This window comes from Diachasma alloeum, unplaced genomic scaffold, assembly GCF_001412515.2.
Source record: "Diachasma alloeum isolate Michigan unplaced genomic scaffold, Dall2.0 Dall_scaffold_00891, whole genome shotgun sequence".
In the NCBI taxonomy this organism is placed as follows: Eukaryota; Metazoa; Arthropoda; class Insecta; order Hymenoptera; family Braconidae; genus Diachasma; species Diachasma alloeum.
Window position 1 is genome coordinate 46,184 of NW_021681012.1, and position 21,304 is coordinate 67,487.

General features: G+C 39.4%; 3 protein-coding genes across 5 annotated transcripts; 2 read left to right on the top strand and 1 right to left on the bottom strand.

The window, feature by feature from the left end:
- Positions 1-322: 322 nt before the first annotated feature.
- LOC107045217 (sushi, von Willebrand factor type A, EGF and pentraxin domain-containing protein 1-like) lies at positions 323-13,765 on the top strand (the record flags this gene model as incomplete). The annotated part of the gene is given in 10 exon segments (XM_029126603.1): positions 323-405; positions 6,049-6,133; positions 6,696-6,980; positions 7,366-7,621; positions 7,684-7,744; positions 7,781-7,914; positions 8,132-8,859; positions 8,861-9,161; positions 9,506-9,534; positions 9,671-13,765. Coding segments are annotated over 10 exon segments (6,057 nt in total), but the record flags the coding sequence as incomplete, so codon positions are not given.
- A 131-nt stretch (positions 13,766-13,896) lies between these two features.
- LOC107045222 (mesencephalic astrocyte-derived neurotrophic factor homolog) lies at positions 13,897-17,108 on the bottom strand. 3 transcript variants are annotated; one of them, XM_015267408.2, is made up of 5 exons: positions 16,892-17,108; positions 15,574-15,679; positions 15,365-15,489; positions 15,142-15,283; positions 13,897-14,370 (listed from the first exon to the last, which is right to left on the bottom strand). In XM_015267408.2, exons 2-5 carry the CDS (start codon positions 15,656-15,658, stop codon positions 14,195-14,197), a joined length of 528 nt encoding a protein of 175 aa, XP_015122894.1. In that variant the 5' UTR covers positions 15,659-15,679; positions 16,892-17,108; the 3' UTR covers positions 13,897-14,194. The 3 variants fall into 3 exon arrangements, with proteins under 3 accessions (XP_015122894.1, XP_015122896.1, XP_015122895.1); XM_015267410.1 differs by having other exon boundaries at positions 17,039-17,105; XM_015267409.1 differs by lacking the exon at positions 16,892-17,108 and adding an exon at positions 16,303-16,335.
- Positions 17,109-17,228: 120 nt separating this feature from the next.
- Positions 17,229-20,973, top strand: LOC107045221 (transcription initiation factor TFIID subunit 11). The gene is made up of 6 exons (XM_015267407.2): positions 17,229-17,472; positions 18,277-18,447; positions 19,849-20,135; positions 20,228-20,315; positions 20,512-20,608; positions 20,739-20,973. Exons 2-6 carry the CDS (start codon positions 18,304-18,306, stop codon positions 20,870-20,872), a joined length of 750 nt encoding a protein of 249 aa, XP_015122893.1. The 5' UTR covers positions 17,229-17,472; positions 18,277-18,303; the 3' UTR covers positions 20,873-20,973.
- Positions 20,974-21,304: the final 331 nt, after the last annotated feature.

The window sequence follows — 21,304 nt, forward strand, 5'->3', positions numbered from 1 at the left end:
GACCCTCCTGATCCTTATTTCAAGCTTTTTCACGCCTATTCTCACCCTTCGTGACCCTTATTTTGACTCTTTTGACCCGTAACGTGACCCTGTTGATCCTCATTTCCATCTTCTAGATCCTTCTGACCTCCTTGACCCTCATTTTGACATTTCAAATAGTCACATCAATTAATAAGTATTTCAGAGCATTTCCATTAAAACTCATTGACATCTTATTTCCCGCTAATTACCCCCGGAAATGATAATTTGATTCTCCAGACCTTCATGTTGACCTTCATGGTAACCCCCCTAACTCTTATTTTGATCCTCCTGATCCTTATTTTCAGCTTTTTCACGCCTATTCTCACCCTTCGTGACCCTTATTTTGACTCTTCTGACCCGTTCAAGCTTTTTCTCTTTCAAATAGTCACATCAATTAATAGGTATTTCAAAGCATTCCCATTAAAACCCATTGACATCTCATTTACCACTAATTATCCCCAGGAATGACCATCGTAAATGGCAGAAAGATTTTCATTATAATTTCCACTGATACCTGTTCCTAGAATGACCTAGGTTCAGAAATCAATTTTTTTAATCCTCTTGATTTAATTCCTATTGTCCACCATCTGCCCCCCATCAACAGAAAAATTATAATGTTTTATGGGTTCGTTCCCTTATTTCCTATTCGAACCAGCCTGATCAATCACTCAGTAGAGGTAATAGAAAATTATGTGGGTTTGGACAATGACACACCTATTTTCCTATTATCTTGTATTTTTTTAATAGGAATCAAGAATGTTTTTTCACCAGGGACTGGCTGAACGGTATTTTTGGTGGTGACTGATTCTTCGAAAATTGATTCGGGAGGAGTGGTTGTTGTCTCAAAATCGACCTCGGTAACATTTTGAGGTTCTTTAAGAAGAAAAACAGCTTTTTAAATGTTTTGATCTGTATATGACCTATATAAGGCCTTCATATGACCTCCATAAAATGCAATAGTACATTTCGACACTAGGCCGTGAGCAACTTTTCGGGCGAATATGAGGTTACAGGACGAGCCGAAGGCGAGTTCTGTAATCATGAGGCAGAAAAGTTGTTCACGGCTGTGTATCGAACAGTATTTTTTGTCATTTAGTCCGGGAACGGTGATTCACGGACTGAGTGACAAAAAGATTCTTATGAGGCCTCAGTAAGGCCTGCGTATAATTCTCATGTAACCCGATATGGTCTTTTGTGGCCTGCATAAGACCCCCATAAGACCTATCCATCACATTCATGTAACCTGATATGGCTGGTTATGACCTCCATATGACCTATATATAATATTCGTGTAACCTAATATGGCCGGACATGATCTCCATATGACCTGCATGAGACCCCCATAAGACCTCTGTATGACCTGCATATAACCTGACAGCCCTTTATGACCCGCATATCACCTACATTCTACAAGTCGATCTGCATTTTCATAACACAGAAACAAATTAATATAATCTTACCCATCTCAGTGGCGTTTTTTCCATTCACCGTCTGCTCAGACCCAACGCCCGTAGCATTAACATTACAGGGTCCACAAGGGTTGTCGTTAAGAGTCGACAAAATGGCGGCTTTCACGTAGGGAAAATGAAGAATGCTCCAGGGGACAATGATCTGGTACGCCAGCCTACCACATCTGTCGATCACCTGGATCTGGTCCTTCGATCCACGGAGCTCCTTCCATAGTCCATGCTCTTTGGTGTCCTCGATTACGAAAATGTCCGGGGAGATGATCTTCTCCAAGGGCTCGGCGAGGACAAACCCTGAGGAGATCTTCTTTGCTTCCTCTGAGGCCACTTCCTTCCACGCCCGCCTCTCGATTTCCTCCGATTCGATCTCGATTTCGGAGAAGTTTGAAGAGTCTTCCGATTTTATTACGATGAATAGGGATTTGGGGAAACCCGATCTATCAAGTCGATATTTCAGAACGTTCAACCTGAAGATAAGAAGAATTAAAAAATTGAACTTTATTTTGACCCTTGCGACCCTTAATTTTGGAGTCTTATTTTCGAGTACCAAATTTTCAACACCAGAAGTCGATTTGGATTTTTATAATATAGAGAGAGATATTCTGAGCCTTGTAACCCTTAATCTGACCATTGTGACCCTTAATCTCACTCTCGTGACCCTCATTTTCACCCTCGTGATCCTTATTTTGACCCTGATGACCTTTATTTTAACCGTCATGAGCTTTATTCTGACCCTCATGATCTTTATTCTGACCCATGCGACCCTTAATTTTGGAGTCTTAATTTCGAGGACTAAATTTTCATCACCAGAAATCGATTGAATTTTTATAATATAGAGAGATATTCTGAGCCTTGACCCTTACTCTCACTCTCGTGACCCTCATTTTCACTCTCGTGACTCTTATTTTGACTCTGGTGAGCTTTACTTTCTGACCCGTGGTTTTTGACCCCCATGACTTTTATTTTGACCCTCGTGAGCCTTAATCTGACGCTCGTGACCCTTATTTTGAGCCTCATGATCTTTATTCTGACCCTTGTGACTCTTAATTTTGAAGTCTGAATTTCGAGTATCAAATTTTCATCACCAGAAATCGGTTTGTATTTTTATAATATAGAGAGATATTCTGAGCCTTGTGACCCTTAATCTCACTCTCGGGACCAGGGATCGGCATAATCGTAATCGAGGATTATGATTAATGAATTACTTCATCAATTAAATAATCTGAAGGCAAAATTTTTTGATTATTCCGATAATCAAAAATAAAATTGGAATATTCTCGAATACTTCGTTAATCGGCAATCAAGGTCGGCAATAACCGATTAAATTAATTAATCAATAATTGACATTTCAATTATCTGATTAATTTTTAATCCCATCCGGTAAATATATGATTATTTATGTAAACATTAATCGAAGCTAGGGATTATTCGATTTTTTAATTAACCACTACTCGAGATCCTGAATTTTTCAATTTTATAAGCAATCAGTAACTGAAATTCACGATTAGTCGATTACTTAATCAATTATTCATTAACAATGAAAAATACTTGAATACTAAAAGACTTATGTATCAGGATTGTGTGTATATTGTATTTGATGTTTTTTGGATTCCTATATCCATTTATTATGAGTGCTGGTCTTGTGGACACTCCACCGTATAGTGGAAATAAAATCTCTTGATAGCATAACATAACACAATACATTTAATGATAATTTTCCAATAATTTTCAACAAAACACATTACCGAATCATCTCGAATATCAACAAAAAAATAGATTCTAGATTCTCATAATTAACAAAAATGGAAATAAATAGCAATTTCCCTCTTTTCTCTCCATACATGCACGAAATTTTTCTGCAATTTTGAACTAAAAAAAAAAATGTCATAAATGACTAACAAACAAAATTATATGTCAAAATATGTCGCTTCCTCTAAAAAATTCCATTGATTTTCTTTGAAACTCTATAAGAATTCTATGAGATTTTTATTAAAATTCTATTGAAAAATTTCATTTTTTGCACCAATTCTATTAGAAATTCTGCAATTTTCCTATGCATTTGTTAATAGATATTTGTTCACAGAATAAAGCCGATGAAGGTCGATTTTTCTATATAACTTATTCTTTTGGAATTCTTCTTATGTGACATTTTGGGCATGAATTTTCCAAGTTTCATTTTGTGATTTTATTATGAGGAACAAATAAAATTTAAAAAATTTGAAAAAATTTGATATGATAAAATGGAAAAAAACATGATATTAAATTTAAAAAATATAAAAAATAGGTCTTCCTGCCTCATTTTTTCTAAAAACATGAGTATTTAGTAATCTGACAGTGTAATCGATTAATTTTCAGTTCTGATTACGAATTATTCAATCAAAGAAGTCTTGAGTTGAATTAACGTGTAATCAAATATTAAAATAATTTTTGAGTCAGATTAACGCTTAATTAATTAATCAAATAATTTCTCAGTCAGATCAACGCTTAATGTAATAATTAAATAATTTTTGAAATTGATTGACGATTGATGGAGTAATTCATCAATACAACTTGCGATTGATTAATTATTATGTAATCAAGCACATTTACGTTATGATTATCGATTGATTAAATATTCAAGAGTTTTGAGTCCTGATTTCCGATTTGTCTTGTAATCAAAAAATCAGTGGAGGGATTAATGGATTACAAATATAATCATCAATCTGAGCTGTAATCATTACCAAAGNTTTTTGCACCAATTCTATTAGAAATTCTGCAATTTTCCTATGCATTTGTTAATAGATATTTGTTCACAGAATAAAGCCGATGAAGGTCGATTTTTCTATATAACTTATTCTTTTGGAATTCTTCTTATGTGACATTTTGGGCATGAATTTTCCAAGTTTCATTTTGTGATTTTATTATGAGGAACAAATAAAATTTAAAAAATTTGAAAAAATTTGATATGATAAAATGGAAAAAAACATGATATTAAATTTAAAAAATATAAAAAATAGGTCTTCCTGCCTCATTTTTTCTAAAAACATGAGTATTTAGTAATCTGACAGTGTAATCGATTAATTTTCAGTTCTGATTACGAATTATTCAATCAAAGAAGTCTTGAGTTGAATTAACGTGTAATCAAATATTAAAATAATTTTTGAGTCAGATTAACGCTTAATTAATTAATCAAATAATTTCTCAGTCAGATCAACGCTTAATGTAATAATTAAATAATTTTTGAAATTGATTGACGATTGATGGAGTAATTCATCAATACAACTTGCGATTGATTAATTATTATGTAATCAAGCACATTTACGTTATGATTATCGATTGATTAAATATTCAAGAGTTTTGAGTCCTGATTTCCGATTTGTCTTGTAATCAAAAAATCAGTGGAGGGATTAATGGATTACAAATATAATCATCAATCTGAGCTGTAATCATTACCAAAGTAATGATTAATGCCGATCCCTGATTTTCACCCTCGTGAACTTTATTTTGACCCTGGTGACCAATTTACTTTCTGACCCGTGGTTTTTGATCCCCATGACTCTTATTTTGATCCTCGTGAGTCTTAATCTGACCCTTGTGACCCTTATTCTGGCCCTCATGACCCTTATTTTGACCCTTAATTTTGAAATCTCAAATTTGAGTACCAAATTTTCATCACCAGAAGTCGATTTGGATTTTTATAATATTGAGAGATTCCCCGACATATGGAATCCTCATAACAATAAAAATTTAAACATTTACAATCAATAGTTGAAAATAATACTCACATAGATGCTTGTTTATGACTATATGCCCAAGAATTATTAAAAAACGCCAAAACCTGGACAACCCCCAACTCTCCTATCATGACATCAACCGGAGCGCACGGTTCGAACCAGTCCGAATTTTCTCTCTTGTTGACGTTAAAAAATTCGCGAAACTCATCGAAAAGAATGTTTTCACTCCTCACAAAACCCACCAGCATTACCGAAGTAATGAAGATCGTCTTCATGATTTGATCGCAAAACCGAGCGTTTAAAAACGGATTTTAAATAATTTCAGACCGAGGAGGTGCGACCGGTTCTCTCGGCGACTCTTGACTATCTGCCTTTAGATGTCTACACTGTCATCCCTCCCACTCATGCGGCCAAGAACATGGCACTGAATTTACTCTATTACGAGAATAAATGAATAAAGAAGACGAAGTAGACTCTCTTCTTCTGAAAGTTCATGTCTGGATCAATTTTTTGTTTAATTCATACTCTCGGAGGAGCTCTCGTGGCTCCGCGCGAGCACAAAGAGGATTACTGTTGTTCCGTCTCTGTCTCGCGGCCCTCCCATCTCCCTGGACCACTCGAACCTCAAGCATCTCGTGATGTCGACCACCAGTTGCTGGTGCGAATCTCAACCCGGTCAGCACAATGTTACGCGTTCTGCTGATGCTGGGGGTAGTCTTTGCCGGGGAAGAGGCCTCGAGTTCCCGCGATACCAGTCACTATCGGTATGCGCAATCAAACGGAAGTGAGTGGACGCGAAGATATGGAAATAGTGATTTTCACGGAAATGAGAGGCTCTTTCGGTCCAGCGATGGAGATGGCATTGGGAAGATTCAGGCTTTGGCGATGATTCTTAAGGAGAATATCGATCATGTGCGGTTGGATTTTGATAGGGTAATTAGTCTTGTTCTGCCCCCCTTCAATTTTTCTTTACTAAACTCCAAATTTCTCCAATATTTTGCAGAAAAAAACTACGATTACCTCAATTTTTTTTAACTCAGAAATTATGTTGCAATTCTTAAAAATACCCCAAATTTCTCTGAACATGGTAGGTAGTTTCCGAAAAAAACCGAAAATTGAAAAATTTTTGAGATTCCAAAATGTTTGCGAAAAATAAATCCTGAAAATTTCCAAAAACTGTTTAAGTAGAGAATTTTTAGATTTTTTCTTGCAACAAATTCTATATTCATGCCATTTGAATCTCCTCAAAAATAAAAAATCGACATAACATCCCCTTGACATAAAAATCGAAAAGAAATAAAACAATTTTCCGACATTAGCTTCTTGAAATTGTCACTTAAAAAGCCCTTACGCTAATGATAATTACCCCCCCCCCTCTTCGTCTCCCTCGAGTTTCGAAGATATTTCCGTTCACAATCGCCTAATAATGACTAGAACGATTTGAGTTATCTCGATCCTCCACTCGTACGTCATTAACGTCCAAAATATTTTCAAGGCCGAAATAGTCTTTCTGGTGGATGCATCATCCTCCGTAGGCGAGGAAAATTTCCGAAGCGAATTGAACTTCGTCCGGAAATTACTATCTGATCTTAGGGTAGAACACACAGCGACAAGAGTTGCGGTCGTAACTTTCGGGGGAAAAGGCATCTCGAGGAACATTGATCAGATTACGTCCGCCGAATTCGCTGGGGACAAGTGTCGATTGTTGAATGAAGAGTTGAGAAAGATCAACTATACTGGAGGCGGAACTTATACGAAAGGAGCACTTCTGGAAGCTGTAGTATGTTATTTCATGAGAGGGGACAAAATGGACTGTTTTTGATCGTCAATAACTCGAGATCGGCAGAGTGAAAATTCTCAACTTTCTTTCAGTTTCAAGGCTTTTTTATAATCGTTAAAATAAGTTCAGATTCATTCAAATCGGACCGTTGCATCGGGAGATATTGAGCGAATCCTTTTATAAGAGATTGTTCAATGTTTCACAACTCGCAGTCAGCTGAGGCAAAAGTGACGATTTTTTTGTATTTTCAACATCTTTTTCTAATCTTGAGAATGAAGCCAGACTTACTGAAATCGTATCGTTGGGTCGTGAGATATTGATGATCAAAGCGGGCCCTTTTGTAATTTTTTTTGTGGAAGTGTCTATTGATGAATTTCTTCTCTAGACAATTCTCAAAAGAAGTCGGGAAGACACTAAGAAGGTGGTATTCTTAATTACTGATGGATTCAGTAATGGAGGAGACCCGAGACCAGTCGCGGAAATATTGAAAACCCTGGGAGCAGTGATATTAACCTTCGGTATTCGAACCGGAAATGTCGAAGAACTTCATGATATAGCCAGTGAGCCTGGTTACACCCACAGCTATCTTCTCGATTCGTTCAAGGAGTTTGAGACATTGGCGCGACATGCACTTCACAGAGGTCATATATCTTCATTTCTTCCTCGATTTTTTCATGTTACCAATTCATATTTGTCTTTATAGACTTGAAGGAAGGAAAATACGTTATCTTGAAATCGAGAAATCTATGTCAAATCCTTTGCAAGTCAGCCCAAGAAGTGGTTGGAGATGGCACAGAAAGAAACACATCTAACATAATCAATGGAAGCTGTTGTAATGATCTAGCTGAATGTGCGTGCGGTACCACTAGTGGTCATTACGCCTGGCTCTGTCCGGTTGGATATTATGGGTCTGGACTCAGAGGAAATTGTTACCGTAAGAACCAAAATCGATCATAAAAAATTGCATTTGTTAATTTGCATTTATCTCTTAAACGAGTGGTTCTAGAAGAAAACATAAGAAGACCTTCTTTGTAGCTGATAAAATTTTCTACAAAAAAGTCCTTAGAAGTTTTTCTCTAAAACATATAATTATCGAGATAACCTCATTAAACGAAACGCAAAAAACTATGATCATCTTTCTTCACCTTCAGCCTGTCCAAACCGCACCTACGGGTACTCAGAAACCCCAGGGGACTCCTTCTCCAACTGCCATCCCTGCCCTAGTCCCAACCACATAACCCTGAAAACCCCTGCCACTTCCCCTCACGACTGCATTTGCGCCTCAGGCTTCATTTCAAATGGCCCTACATGTCAACCGATCACCTGCCCCAAGCTGAAGGTTCCTGAGAATGGTTACCTAGTAAAAGCGAATGCCTGTAACAATATGGTGAACGCAGTCTGCGGTCTTCGCTGTAAGATTGGCTTTAAACTGATTGGAGACAGCATAAGACTCTGCGGAAGGGACGGCAATTGGTCAGGAATAGAAGCCCAATGTCTCCTGAAGACATGTTCAGTGTTGAAAGCACCGCCTAACGGGGAAGTTGAATGCGAGTATGACGAAGAGTATGCGAACCAGAAATTTCCGAAACTTGACGCTTCTGCAATGCCGATCGACACCAAGTGTCAATTCAAATGCAGTCAGGGGTATCAGCTGCTGGGCAGCAAAGTCAGGAATTGTCTTCCTGTCTCTAGGTGGGATGGGCTTAAGGTGACATGCAAACAGATCAAGTGTGAATCGTTGAAGAACATTGCTCATGGACTCGTCACACCTGATACCTGTCTATCTATGAAGAAGCTACCTTTCGGAACTGTCTGCAATGTGTCTTGCGAAGAAGGCTTCGTTCTTCAGGGACCAGCGGTCAGAAAATGCACGGGAAACGAACGCAACGGGAGGATTGTGGAGTGAGAGACACAGTGTTACTAAGTGCGTTGATAAGACACCTCCGGTGATCAGGTGTTCTTCTAATTCAACTTGGAAAACTGCACCTGGGAAAAGATACTCTTTGCCCAGATGGGAGGAACCTCAAGTGAGTGATAACAGTGATGAGAAGGTGCAAGTTTGGACGAAACCACATTTGAAGTTTCCTTGGAAGGCGAAAATTGGACTGCAGGTGGTGACTCACGTCGCGCAGGATGCCGCGGGGAATCGTGCCAGGTGCAGATTTAGTGTCGAAACTCTAGGTAAGATTGGGAATCCTATTTTAGAAAAATGGAGAGTGAAGTTGGACTCCGCCTTTCAAATTTCCCGCCTTCCCCTGCGCTTTATATATGCGCGTGCGGGGTGTGCGCAGTGAGTTGCGCAGTTGCGTCAAAAGTAAAGTCACAGCATTATATCTGTGCGTTCGCAATTCAGGAATGAGTGTGAGGATTAGTTTTTTTTTTAATCAATGGAGGACATTAATATGTTATTAAGAAGAGAAAAAAGGAAGTCCAATCGTATTAGACTTAATTATTCTCAAAATATATATGGAACATAATCACTGATGTTGCATTCATGTTGACATTCTTCTTGTTCGATATTCTAGATGAAGAACCACCTCAAGTTCAAAACTGCGTCAACCACATATGAGAGGAATATCGGGATATTCCTCTCCACAAACCCTGCGGGTGCATCCAACATCACCTGGGACGATCCAGTATTCCTCGACAACTCCGCAAAACCCGTGATAATCACAACATCCCATGATCAGGGAAGCTTCTTTCCGATCGGCACGACCAGCGTCACCTACACCGCGAGGGATCTCAGTAAAAATATCCTCCAATGTGTCATAAATATCACAGTGCAGAACGTCTGCGAAGAACCCCCTCCCTTATCAAACGGTCACTTGACTTGCGAGGAATCATCCTCCGACGGTGCTCAGTGCGTCATCACCTGTGACGAGGGGTACGTCTTTCCCCTGACACCTTCAGCTAACGCTATGGACCAAGTTGTCCTCTCCTGCAGTGCCCAAAACATCTGGAACCACTCCCTACCGTCATCCTGTTTGATAACAGAGATTCCAGGATCGGTCGAATCCACAGGAACTATCATCCTGGAATCCTCAGAGATCTGCTCGAACTCTTCTCTCCTTGAATACCTGAAAATCAAAATCCATCAGGATCTAGCCACCAACCTCCCTGATCAATGTTCCGCCAACGGCCTCGACTGCCACCCCTCCTACCTAGACCTGGACTGCACGGAATCCCTTCCGGCGACCACCAAAATCCTCAGGAGGTCTCTCCCCTTCAGACCGGCGAAGCGAAGACGCGATAGGATCGAGATAACTTTTCGAATCCTCAGTCGAATCATCTCGGAACATCGAAGGGACCCCGAGGGGGGCATCCAGAGGCTCCGCAATGAGCTTCTGAGCCTGACGAGATCAGGCAAATTAAACCTTTTAAACGAGAAGACCAACCAAGAGATAGCTAACTTAGTACTGAACCTGAAGACTCTGTTTGACACTGATATCAAGAATGTCTGTGACCCCGGGAAGGTCATGAGAAGGTTCAAGTGTGTTAAATGCCCCATGGGGACTTTCCATAATGTCAACCGGGGGTCCTGCCAAGCCTGCAAACTGTCCGAGTACCAGGATAATCCCGGTTCGACTTTCTGTCAGAAGTGTCCAAGAAGCATGTCGACGAGGAGAATGCACTCGACCAGTCGACATGACTGTGTGAATACCTGTCAACCAGGATATTATTCTAGACGAAGATATCACAAGGATCAGAGGATGTCTCTGGAGCCTTGCACCCCCTGCGGCATAGGATTCTATCAGCTTCTCCAGGGGGCGACAGCATGTGCCATCTGTCCCACCAACACTACGACAGACTTTCCAGGATCTGTGGACCTCCAACAATGCAGATCGATCGAGCCTCCTGACCCCTGCGAACCCGACTCCTGCCTTAATAATGGAACCTGTATTCCTGGAGGGTTTGGTTTCTGCTGCGAGTGTCTACCTGAATTTACCGGATCGCGATGTGAAAGCATCAGAAACTTCTGCGAGTCGTCACCGTGTCTGAACGCAGGGACCTGCCAGTCCATCGAGACATCTTACGTCTGTAGTTGTCCTGAAGGCTTCACCGGCTTCACCTGCGAGACCTACATCGACGAGTGCTCGTCCAACCCCTGTCAGGATAACTCAACCTGCATCAGCACGGAAACAGACTTTCATTGCCACTGTCTCGACAACTTCGGAGGTGAATTCTGTGAGATTTCCTTGGATCTCTGTCAACCAGGCACCTGCGAGGAAGGCTCCACCTGTATCATCATTAACAACACCTGGACCTGCCTCTGCAAGCCAGGATTCCTCGGTCGTCACTGTGACCTCGTCCCTTGTGACTGGTTACCCTGTCATCCAAACGCTATGTGCATCGATCTCGGGGAGATCAATGCCACTCACGACTCCTTCAGGTGTGATTGTCCACCTGGATTCCAGGGGGAGAACTGTCTCACCAGAATCGACCACTGCGACAATTCCCCCTGTCAAAATTCAGGGATCTGCATCAACAATCTAACTAATTTCACGTGTAGTTGTCCGCTGGAATATGATGGTCTCACCTGCGAAGTTAAGTTATCTTCAGACTACTTACTGACCTTTGTAGAGCCTGGAACGACGAATTTTGTCCTGCTTGATGGACCCGAAGAGGATCTACGAGAATTTACCATCTGCCTCTAGATCCAGTCGAGGGATACCTTCAATTACGGAACTGTCTTCTCTTATGCAACAGCAGGTGAAGAGAACAACATCACCTTAACCGACTACAATGGACTGGTTATCTACGTTAATGGAGAGAAAGTGATCACGGATATCAGCCTGAATGATGGATTCTGGCATTTCGTATGTGTAATTTGGGAGATCGAAGGAACCTGGTCTATCTACGTTGATGGAGTGCTTGAGGAGCACGGTCAGGATCTCTCTTCAGGGTTTTTCATCCCTGCAAATGGAACTATTGTGATCGGGCAGGAGCAGGATTATCTCGAGGGGGGTTTCTCAGCGTCTGAATCCTTCCTGGGGATGCTGACTCTGCTGGATGTGTGGAAAACAGCTTTAGATGAGAATATCGCTCAGAGCATGAAGGAGCACTGTGAGGATTACTCAGGATCGTTGATCCCCTGGTCTATTATGAGAAAACGTCTCCATGGAAATGTGAGGATTCTGGTGAGTCCGTTCTGCCGCGGATGTACGTCACCACCAGCTCCTGCGAGGGGATACGTTAAACTGAGTGAAGATGGACTGAATGCTGTGTATTTTTGCGAACGTGGCTATCAGTTCCCCAGAGGTCGAGTCCTCGGCAACTCGTACTACTTCAACGACGAGATCTTCTACACCTGCGAGGAGGGCTACGATCTGTGGGGAAATCCCCACAGGGTCTGCAGCGCAGACGGCCGCTGGACCGGCCGCCCTCCGATCTGCATCGGCGTCACCTGCAAGAACCTCCTGGCACCAGTGAACGGAGACATCGAGTATATCATCGAGGAACATGAGCGAGACGACATCACCATCCTTCAAGTTGGTCAGCAACTAGACTTCAAGTGCAATCCTGGGTTTAAACTCGTGGGGGAGAGGATTCTAACGTGCTCTGAAAACGGTTTCTGGGACCACGAGGTGCCTGAATGCATCTCCATGGGCTGTCATCTACCAACAATTCCTGTTGTCATCCTCAATGTCAGTTTGGAGATCTCCAATGAGACCTTTTTCGTACATGATGAGGTGCTCGAGGTGTCCTGCGCCCCTGGATTTCCCTTTAGAGATGCTTTGCAGAAGCACTTCCTGAAATGTTCTCAGGATGGCACCTGGAATTCCACCTCTGATTGTCGACCCGCCAGGTGTCCAAGACCTACAATCCCTCATGGGGAGATCGTAAATCATATTGAAGACGCTGCACCTGGAGGAAACCTGTCCTTTCAATGCGAGGAAGGTTTCAAAGCCCTTCCAGAAGAGATCGTCTGTAAGGATGATGGCACCTGGTCGACGACCCCTGAATGTCGACCATTGAAGTGCCCCGGGGTCTCGATCCACCCGATAGCCTCTCTCTTCATCAACAAGTCATTATCAACGAGAGTTGATCAGTTCACCCTAGCCATCGAGGGGGACAAACTCGGGGACAATTTGATGCTTCGTTGCAGAGACGAGTCAAAGCAGCTGATTGTCAATGACACGAAGTATCAGAACGTCTCCTGGAGGTGTGGGGAGGACGAAGAATGGATACTTCAGCCCCTCCCAGGGGCTTTCCTCGATGACGAGGGGTTGAAGAAGTTGTTGCTGACTGAGGATTTGTGCGAGGGGAGGTGTCCACCCCCTATGGCTCCAGCAAACGCTGTTCTAGTTCCCTCGAGTATCACTGAGTGGAGGGTCAACGTGACTGTCAATTATGTCTGCAAACCTGGGTTCGTCCTCCAGGGGCTGGCGACAGCGACCTGCACCCCCTCAGGAACTTTGTCTGGGCTGTCTCTCTGCAGACCCATTGAATGTGACGATCCCCCGAAGGTGACGAATGCTGAGGTGATCCTGGGGTCCAACCATTCTCATCATGCTGTCGGGGATGTGGTGACTTATCAGTGCCTTCAGGGGTTCAGGATGTTTGGGCAGAGGAGCTCGAAGTGCCTGGAGTCCTCTAAATGGAGCAGGGTCCAAGGACAGTGTTCGAGGATCTCCTGTGGGAAACCAAAGGTTTCGGAGGGGGTGAAACTCGAAGGGAAGTCTTATCTTTACATGGAGGAACTGGGGTATGACTGTGGGGGCGGGAGGAAGGGGGTGATGAAGTGTCTGGAGGATGGACTTTGGAGTGGAATTCCTGATTGTTGAAAAGGAGTTTTGGTTTTGGGGAAATGTGAGATGAAATTCCCCTCCATCAACCGAAATTGACATTTCCTTCAATAAATAATTATTCGTTATATGTACTAAATGATTCCACACAATTAGAATGAATGAATTGATTTAATTAATCAATTGTGTCTTTTAATTAATTAAAAATATACATTTGGGATACAAATGTAACAAATTGATATACAAATTCAAATACGATGAAATTTGAAATTTTTTATTATTTATAAATACTCGATTTATTCTTTCACTCTGCATTCTCACTCGCCAATCGATAATTATAAACACTGATACTGGCATTCGATTGTATCATGATAATATGGATGAATTAATTGTAACATTGAGCTAAATGAGAGAAATGAGAAGACTAATGGAGGAAATTATGAAAGAATTATGGATTTAATCAAGTCTTCATAGTTCGGTTTTCGATGGGCTGGAGTACTGTGGTTTGAGCTCCTCAATTCGCTTGATGAAGTCGGTTTTTTCGATGCAACCCTCACAGCTCTCGTCCCAGTCGTTGAGGATTTTCTTGAGATCACGGACTTTCAGTTTTTTCAGGTCTACTGTGTTCAGATCAATTTGTTTTTCTGCAATTGTAAATTGAAAAAATGAGGGATTTCAATAACAAAACGAGGGTCAATGATGAATATTTTGTATTATCACTTCGTCATTATTATTTTATATAAAAAAATAATTTTTTGTAGCTATGTAGCTCCTGTTTTGCATCAGACAAATATTTAATCCTCTTCCAAATCTATTTTTGAGTGAAAATTTGCTCATCTCAGGCAAATTTCTAAATGTCTAATATCAAATATTAAGGATATCCAAGTACTTTGACTTTTTTTTCTCTAGTGAAAGCTTTTTTACTTTTGTAGTCAAACATCAGAGCTTTCATTTGAGCCCCATTAACCCAACGTTTCTAGACATTTTAAAATGATTTTATTATTTAAACTTTGCAGGTCTGAATTTGAATTTCGATATTGAATCGTTACAAAAGATTGTAAAAATCTGAAAAAAATTGGAGAGTCCAATTCTAGAGGATGATTGATGAAATAATTAAAAAATTGCAATTTTTTAAAATTACGAGCATTTTCTATAAATAGAAATCGTAAAAAATTTATTCATATTCTAAATTTCACCAAAAATCGTTTTCATACCTAAAAAAATTAAGTTTCCGTCATAAACAACGAATGTTTAAAAAAATAATTCTTTGCAAAATGTTTTTTTTTTTCAAATTTTTTTCAGGCAATTTAATTTACAAATTTGATGGTTGACAATGGTTGAATCTATAGTTTTACTTAATTGAAAAATATACTTGGATATCCTTAATATTGTTTAATTTCAAAACATCTACATACCAAATCTAAGATCACAAATTTGCGCATCTTTTTTCTTCAGTTTCTCGCAGATTTTATCAGCTGGCAGTGACCAAGAGAGTGGTTTGCTCAGTTCACCCAAAATGCCAGTGGCTGATTCTTCCAAACCACCTAAATAGTAACACTGCAAAGTAAAAAAAAATGAGATCATCTCCGTGAGAATTCAACTAATGAATAACATAATGAATATTTCTTCAATACTCACAAATCTATTCTCTTTGGATTTCGAACCCTTGCAGAATTTCTTGAACTCATCCTCAATTTTTTTCGGGTCTTTCTTGACATCATCGCTCAATGTTGCAGCGAATTTCTTAACTGTTGCTACACAAACTGTTGGAGATTGAATTTTATGAATGAGTTTTAGGAGTTGAAGTTTTTATTTCGTGATTTTTATATCTTCGATGATAGACTTACCCTCGCATTCTCCTTCTTTGAGTGCTGACGCTTCAAAAACTATTCCTAGGATCACAAGGAGGGATATTAACGTAACACGCCACATCTTGATATTTTTATTACAAATCTGCAACAATCAAAAGTAATTTCATAACTATTCACATAAATTAAGTCAGTACGCCAATGATTGATTTTCAATCAATAATTAATAACTCGAGACTGGCAGAGTGAAATTCGATGAGTTTGATCTCATTTTCAAGATCTCTTTTTCCAATCTTCAAAATGAGAACTAACTCGTCCAAATCGCATCGTTTGGTCAGCAAATATTGAAGATTGAAAAATGTCGTTTGGGTACATTCTTCACGAAATCAAGTTTATAGTCTTTGTTAACTCTTTAATTATCTCGATAACAAATGATTACAGGAACAAATATCAAAAGACAGTTTTTGTAGCTCATGAAATTACCCACAAAACACGTCTTCTGATATTTTTTCATAAAATTACTTATCACAAAGATAATCAACAATTCATTCATCTCCCGACGAAATTCTGGAAAAATCGATTTCTAATGCATCTGTCAACAAAAAGGAACAACAAACCCAAATTTCTAACATTCGTACTAATAATTTAAATGAACCATACTCCAGCTGCTCCAAAACATCTAATAATCCCAGTTTTCACAATAAAATCCTTAAAAAACTAAAAATTCTCAACAAAAACTTAAAAATGTCTTCTAACCGAAATGCTGACAGGTTATGATAATCGGATAAATCACTGGATTCCCCTTTTCTGTGAAAACTCGACAGTTCAAGGCCACTCGAGGCTATCGCGAATATCGATTGATTTGTTTATCGAAATATAAATACCCATAAACAATGTTAACACTGAAATAACAATAATCCTCCTGTTACTTTTGCGATAATCAGTTTTATACCACGTGGAATTCTGTCATAAACCATTCACAAAATCAAATTACGAATGTTTGTTAACTGTCCAATTATCCCGATCACAGGAAAAAATATCAAAAGACCTTTTTTGTAGTTCATGAAATTATCCACAAAACACGTTTTCTGACATTTTTCGATAAAATTACTCATCACAAAGATAATTAACAATTTATTCATCTCCCGACGAAATTCTGGAAAAATCGATTTCTAATGCATCTGTCAACAACGAGAAACAACAAACCCAAATTTCTAATATTCGTACTAATAATTCAACTGAACATACGCCGGCCACTCCAAAACGTCTAATTATCCCAGTCCTCACAATAAAATCCTTAAAAAACTAAAAATTCTCAAAAAAAAACTCCAAAATGTCTTCTAACCGAAATACTCACAGGTTATGATAATCGGATAAATCACTGGATTCCACGGTTCCCCTTTTCCGCGAAAAATAGACAGTTCCAGGCCACTGGAGTCTATCCCAAATATCGATTGATTTGTTTATCGAAATATAAATACCCATAAACAACGTTAGCACTCACAAATAACAATCGTCCTCCTCCTTCTGTTGCTTTTGCAATAAGCGGCTTTATACCACGTTGAATTCTGTCAAAGCCCCGAAATCCCAGCTGGCGCTCGCCAATTGGCTGATGAAACGTCGACGTTAGACATCTCCCATTGGTCCACGGTCAATATGTACAGTTTATCATTATCGTGACGTCATGCAAATTGACTATACCTAATTGCACATTCGGCCCCCTTCAGGGCAGATTTAGAACTTTGTTCATCGCAGCATAAACAAATACTCCAAAACAACAAATGAAATGAAATGTTTTTTTTTTGTTGATTGCAACACATGAAGTGATAAGAATTAAACTAGTGCATTGATTGTTTCTAGAATTGATTTTAATAATTCAGGAGGAGAATCAAAGAATAAAAATAAGTGAGAGTGATCGTGAGGGTTATAAACATAAAGGTAATATGCAATTAATAATAAAATGATAATTGAATAAATGAATAAGGACCGCTTTTAATGTTCAATAACTTGAGATCGGTAGAGTGAAATTAAAGAATTTTTCTTTCATTTTGAAAATATTTTTTTAAGCTTCAAAATGAGCCCTGATTAATACAAATGGCATCATTTGATCAGAAGATTTTGATGATTGAAGCAGGTTCACTTCACCTTGACATTCTCTAGAGTAAAATCAGTTTTATGATAAATTTGCATTTTAAGGCCCGGGTGGATTATCTTTCGATCGCCATCTCGATTTTTTTTCATCTTCATAATGTAAATATATCACAATTTCCATTGTGATTAAATATCACGCAGTAGTCCCTAAGAATTATTATTGTCCAATGAAAAAAGTAGAAAAGAAATAGAACATTTTCAAAGAGGGTTTTTAATCAAGATTAAGAAATAAGTCCGATAGAGAGGACATTGTGAATGGATAATTTATCATATGGCAACTAACGATCTGACAGCCATTGACTACTGTGACAAACGACAACCTAACAGCCATTAGATACATCAAATTATTAATTTGCAATTTCCTCCCTATTGGGTTTATTCCCTAATATTATTCAAAAACGCTTTTTGAAAATGTTCACCTTTTTTTCAACGTTTTTTTTCATTGTACATTGTACAATCATAATTTTTGGAGACTCCAGGGCGATGTAAACCTGAATAGCAATTGGAGATCATTTCAGATTATCAAAATAAAAAAAAACAAAATCATGTTCGAAAGACAATCCAGCCGAGCCTTAAACACAATTTTTTCAGAGACTGAAATAGTTTTCAACATCGAAAATGGATAATTTGTTTGGAAAAGATGACTCTGAGAACGAAAACGAAAATATTGAAATAGGGAATAACAAGGATTCAAACAGAGACAGTGATGTTGGGGTTTCTGATAAGGATGATATGATTGACGTTGAGGAACATGAGATCAAGGTAAATAATTGTGGTAATAATTTAGCAATAAAAAAGTGCTTGTGAACACATGAATTTTTTCCCCAGAATTAAAACGACAATTGAATTTTAGTTTTGAGGCTTTCGCGGCCATTATTAATGACGTGGTTGGCTTCCGGATGGATGCCGCGTTGAGTTTCAGCATTGCGCCGACGTTTCGCAAACATTGCAGTCTGCATCTTCAGGGCTATGAGCTCCGATTCTGAGCTCCGATGTGTGGGGGCAGTCCTTATATACCTTCCCTTGTGGTGGTGGGAGAAGGGGAAGGGGGGGGGGGCAGCCAATCATATGTTTTTAATTGATCAGCTGGTCAATTAAAAAACCGGGAGGACGGTTTTCCAAATGGGGTTCACTTGATATCCTCTGTCCCTGTTGAGGTTGTTAGGGTTTTTATGGATCTCCAAACCCTCTCGGTATTTCCTTTCGAAATACCCTTGAGACTTGGCCAGCATTTTGGCTTGGTCGTAGTGGATAGTATGTCCAGTATCCATCCAGTGTTCAGCCAGGGCAGACTGTTCTAAGTGACCGTATTTGGAGCACCGCTGGTGTTCTTTGATCCGTGTACTGATCTTCCTCCCGGTTTCTCCAATGTACACTTTCCCGCATGAGCAAGGGATCTCGTACACTCCTGGTGTACTCAAGGCTGGTCTTGGATCCTTCGCGCTCGGCAGCATCTGTCCGATCTTCTTTGGGGGTTGGAAGATCGTTCGGATGTTATGTTTACCGAGTACTCTGCTGATGCGTTCTGTTGTGCCTCTCAGATAGGGGAGGAGGGCCATTTTAGGTCTTTCCTGGTTTTCCTCAGGAACAGTCTCCTCTTGGAGAGATGAGAGCTTGCTCTGTAGCTTTTGCTTGACCTTTCGAATTTGTTGGATGTTATACCCATTCGTGGTCAGAGCTGTCTCAAGATGTTCAACTTCACTGTCAACGTTTGAGGGTTGAGAAATTGTAAGTGCTCTATACATGAGAGAGCTGATAACGGAGTGTTTCTGGGAGGGGTGGTGATGGGAGGTAGCATTGAGATACCTGCCTGTGTGTGTTGGCTTGCGATATACTTGGTGGCCCAGAGTGCCATCCTCGTTGCGCCGAACCAGAACATCCAGAAAAGGAAGACATCTGTCCTGCTCAATTTCCATGGTGAACTTGATGCTCGTGTGCTGATTGTTCAGGAACTCCTTCCCCTTCTCCCACCACCACAAGGGAAGGTATATAAGGACTGCCCCCACACATCGGAGCTCAGAATCGGAGCTCATAGCCCTGAAGATGCAGACTGCAATGTTTGCGAAACGTCGGCGCAATGCTGAAACTCAACGCGGCATCCATCCGGAAGCCAACCACGTCGACAATTGAATTGATGAATTTTAATTGATAATTTTTTTAAAGACTGAATTGGATAGTTCTGGAGCAGAAGCAGCATCTGATACCGATCTGGGTCCTTCTAAAGATCTCCCCACGTCTCTCACGACAGACAAACGACCCCCAGAATCCAGGGACAGCAGCAATGAGTCCTCTAGGATGGAAATAGACAATAGTAGAGACAAAGTAGTTGATGATTTGTTTCATTCGGATATCGTTCTTCCTCAAGCATCACCAGTTGTTGTGAAGGAACGACGAGAGAGCAAGGAGAAGAACAAGAGGGAGCTTGAGGAAGAGGAGCGAGAGAAAATGCAGTAATTATCACAATTTTCAAAGAATCAATGTCATTTTTTAATCAATTTTTTTTTCAATTGTTAATCTGCGATATTTCCATCGATTTCGTTAGAGTTTTAGTTTCTAATTTCACTGAGGATCAGTTGGATCGATATGAAATGTACAGGAGAGCTGCATTCCCTAAAGCAGCGATAAAGAGAGTGAGTAAATAATTTTCTCATGGATTTGAAGAGGTACTTTATTGACGAATTTGAGATTTATGGTTAGCATAATTACATTTTTAGGGGAAAATGTAAGATTTTTTGAATGAAAATATATTTTTTTGTTACTGATGAAATTTCCTGCGCAAAATGTCTCATCACAATTTCAAGATCTGAACAATTAAATAATTCACAGATTATGCAGACAATAACAGGATGTTCAGTCTCGCAGAATGTCGTAATTGCGATGTCGGGTATTGCTAAAGTATTCGTTGGTGAGATTGTGGAAGAAGGTAAATAATTTAATTGTTCTTAAGATTGAAAAAAATTTGTTTTTAAAAGAAGAACAAAAATTTTTTTTTCGAACATTAAAAAAATTTTTTTTATTTGAGATTAAAAAACAAATTTATTATTTTTCATCAGCTCTGGATGTAATGGAGGCCAACAATGAGACTGGTCCCCTCCAGCCAAAGCATCTTCGAGAGGCTGTTCGTAGACTGAGATGTCAGGGACAGATACCCACTGGAAAAACGAGAAAAGCATTCTTCAGGCTCTAAATCTATTTTAATCCGTCAGCTGATCTATTGTTCTAATTTAAACAATTATAAAAAACAACTATGGAATAACTTTTTAAGACAGTAGAAACTTTTCACACAATAAAAACCATTATTATATCCAAATAAATGTCGTTTTTATTGTTATTAATATTCCATAAAAAATTATTTGATACTGAATATTTACTGTAATTAATATTTATTATTCATTGCTTTTGATAAACATTTTTGGATTAATCATTCCATTGATTTTCTTCATTGAAAATTTTAAAAAAATCTGCAATAAGTAATTTTTTAATGGGAATCGTTTTTAAAAATTATTTTTATTTCAAGTTAATGTCGTTTTTATTATTATAATTTTTTTCTTCTCGTATACCCTTTCGGGTCTTTACAATTTGTTCCCTTCCCACCCCCCCTAACCTCCTGTACCGCATT

Excerpts from the sequence above, each read along its gene's own strand:
- LOC107045221 (XM_015267407.2), top strand. The coding sequence starts at position 18,304 with ATGGATAATTTGTTTGGAAAAGATGACTCTGAGAACGAAAACGAAAAT. Across the intron at positions 18,448-19,848 it reads TTGAGGAACATGAGATCAAG|ACTGAATTGGATAGTTCTGG; the intron begins GTAAATAATTGT and ends ATTTTTTTAAAG. Across the intron at positions 20,609-20,738 it reads TGGTGAGATTGTGGAAGAAG|CTCTGGATGTAATGGAGGCC; the intron begins GTAAATAATTTA and ends ATTTTTCATCAG.
- LOC107045222 (XM_015267408.2), bottom strand. The coding sequence starts at position 15,658 with ATGTGGCGTGTTACGTTAATATCCCTCCTTGTGATCCTAGGAATAGTT. Across the intron at positions 15,284-15,364 it reads AATCCAAAGAGAATAGATTT|TGTTACTATTTAGGTGGTTT; the intron begins GTGAGTATTGAA and ends TTTACTTTGCAG. Across the intron at positions 14,371-15,141 it reads AATTTGTGATCTTAGATTTG|AAAAACAAATTGATCTGAAC; the intron begins GTATGTAGATGT and ends TTACAATTGCAG.